The 2,166-nt window shown below is 42.2% G+C and overlaps 1 protein-coding gene across 1 annotated transcript in view; it reads right to left on the bottom strand.

The window, feature by feature from the left end:
- Positions 1 to 1,346, bottom strand: part of LOC102213374 (low affinity immunoglobulin gamma Fc region receptor II-a-like) — a 3,641-nt gene extending 2,295 nt beyond the window's left edge. The window contains exons 1-4 of the mRNA XM_005754041.1: positions 1,316 to 1,346; positions 1,199 to 1,234; positions 707 to 979; positions 384 to 629 (exon numbers count right to left, since the gene is read on the bottom strand). Of these exons, the coding sequence (XP_005754098.1) occupies positions 384 to 629; positions 707 to 979; positions 1,199 to 1,234; positions 1,316 to 1,346 (586 nt within the window). The remainder of the gene's footprint in view (positions 1 to 383; positions 630 to 706; positions 980 to 1,198; positions 1,235 to 1,315) is intronic.
- Between the last annotated feature and the right edge of the window lie 820 nt (positions 1,347 to 2,166).

Genomic DNA, 2,166 nt, shown 5'->3' with positions numbered 1-2,166 from the left:
CCTACCATGTGGATTCATGGATTTTTTTTTCACATTCTGTCTCTCACAGTTGAAGTGTACCTCTGGTGCAAATTACTGACCTCTGTCATCACTTTAAGTGGGGGAACTTGCACAATCGGTGGCTGACTAAATACTTTTTTGCCCCACTGTACCTGCTGCTCGGTCAATGGCTTCTTGCAGACTCAAGTGGCATGCAGTCTGTTGACCTCACAGACTGCACGTGACTCAGTTCACTTGGAACCCAAGCCAAGCAGGTACTAAAAAAACCACAGGGCACCAGAATCTAAAACCCTAAAATTCGAGTTGAGGAAGTCGAGCAGAACTGAATAGGTGCTAGTGGAATAGGGCAATTATTGGTTAAAAAAAGGAGTGATGCTCCTCACCTGTGACAGTGATCCAGCTGGATGGAGACTCTCCATGACCGCTGATGTCACACTTGTAGAGGCCTTCATCAGACCTGGAAACATGCTGGATGGTCATGTGACCTGTAGGCTGCTTCCTGATGAGGGAGCCATCTTTATAGAAAGCAGCTGGGAGGTTGGAGGGAGTGGTCTTTGTTTTACAGAGCAGAGTGACGTCATCTCCCTCCATCACAGGGAGGACAGGACTCTGCAGGATCACTGATCCACCTCAACAGAGACAAACTACAGCATTTCATCCATTTACACACAGCTTCATCAACACTAACTCCACACACTCAGCTTACCAGTGACTGTCAGGTTAACCATGTTACTGATGGGACCCTCTCTGGACTCACACCAGTAAACGCCAGTGTGCCATGGAAAGATATAGCTGATTTTGCAGGAATTCCCAGTAGATTTCCCCCACTTAACTCCACATTGGGTCCTGGTTTCTTTGCTTGTGTTTCTCCTCAGAGTCCATACAGCAGAGCTGTCATCTTCTTCACAGCTCAGAGACACAAAGTCTCCTTCAAAGATTTGAGAGCTGCTGGGATTCACAGTCAGACGAGCTGTGAGGACTTAAATAAAATGTTTAGTCATATTCTTTTCCTTTCCTCTACTTGTTAATGAAAACTAGACCAGCAAGATGTCTGTAAGAACTGCATGATCATCTACAAATGAAATGCTTTCTACATCCTCCTTAGTCATCACTCCTTAAGAAAGAAGTTACTTATAATTATTACTTACAGTCTTCAGGATTTCAAAAATATAACATTTGATAAAAGATGCTGACTGACCTTGGTTTGTTGTGCAGCCCAGCAGTGAGAGCAAAACTAAAAGAGAAATGAACTTTAATAACTGTGATCATCTCTCAGAATTCAGACACCAACACAGATCCAGCAGGTCGGACTCACCCAGCAGCATCTGTACAGATGTTCCCTCCATCCTGCAGCTGGCTGAAATGAGATCAGCAGCAGTTTGACAGAAATTAAAATAGTCCTACTTCCTCTTTCTGTATGTGTCAGAGGGTCCGTGTGCTGTTCTCTGTAGTGGCTACCAGGCAACACTTTTTTTCTTAAAAGTGCTCATGCACATAAAGCATGGTGAATGGACTGGTTCTTATACAGCACTACTTTACCTGAGTCCTCAAAGTACTTTGCACAATTGTCTCATTCACCCAAGCACTTTTTTCTTAGTACTTCTGATCTAATGTTCATGTCTCTGGATGTATCATTGTAACACAAATATTAAATTACATCATTTAACAGCTTCATTAAACTTTTGTTCTGTCAGTTTTATATCTTTTGTATTATTTTCTTAAATTAGTTTTTTGATTTTTTTAAAAGTAATTCTGAAACGTGAGCTAAAGTTAAACTGAAACTGGACTTAGGAGAGTGAAGTGAAGCTAAATAACTCTGGCTGCACTGTCATTGGGTTTTTGCCTCTGCTGGAAGCAACATCATATCCAGAGAAACAGGACTCCTCTTTATAATTTGATCTGTGTGTGAATTCCTTCAAGATCCCAACAGCAAGAACAAACAATTTTATATATATTCATATGAGTGGGAATGGTTCCTTGCCCTGTGGTATCCCAAGCTGGTCGAATAAACTATTCAGGAGTCTCCTGCATCATCCACTAGGACTTTCTACTCATGCTGTTGGAGACTGTTTGCCTCACACCCGTTTCACACCTGCAAGTCCAGGAGAACACACAGAAGTTGGAGAGGTCAACAAAGGGAATGTTTTTGTACTGTTTTATCTTTGG

Source organism: Pundamilia nyererei, unplaced genomic scaffold (genome assembly GCF_000239375.1).
Source record: "Pundamilia nyererei isolate P.nyererei 1_Seehausen unplaced genomic scaffold, PunNye1.0 scaffold00497, whole genome shotgun sequence".
Lineage (NCBI taxonomy): Eukaryota > Metazoa > Chordata > Actinopteri > Cichliformes > Cichlidae > Pundamilia > Pundamilia nyererei.
The sequence above is the reverse complement of the archived record's forward strand: the minus strand, read 5'-3'. Positions and strand labels throughout refer to the sequence as shown.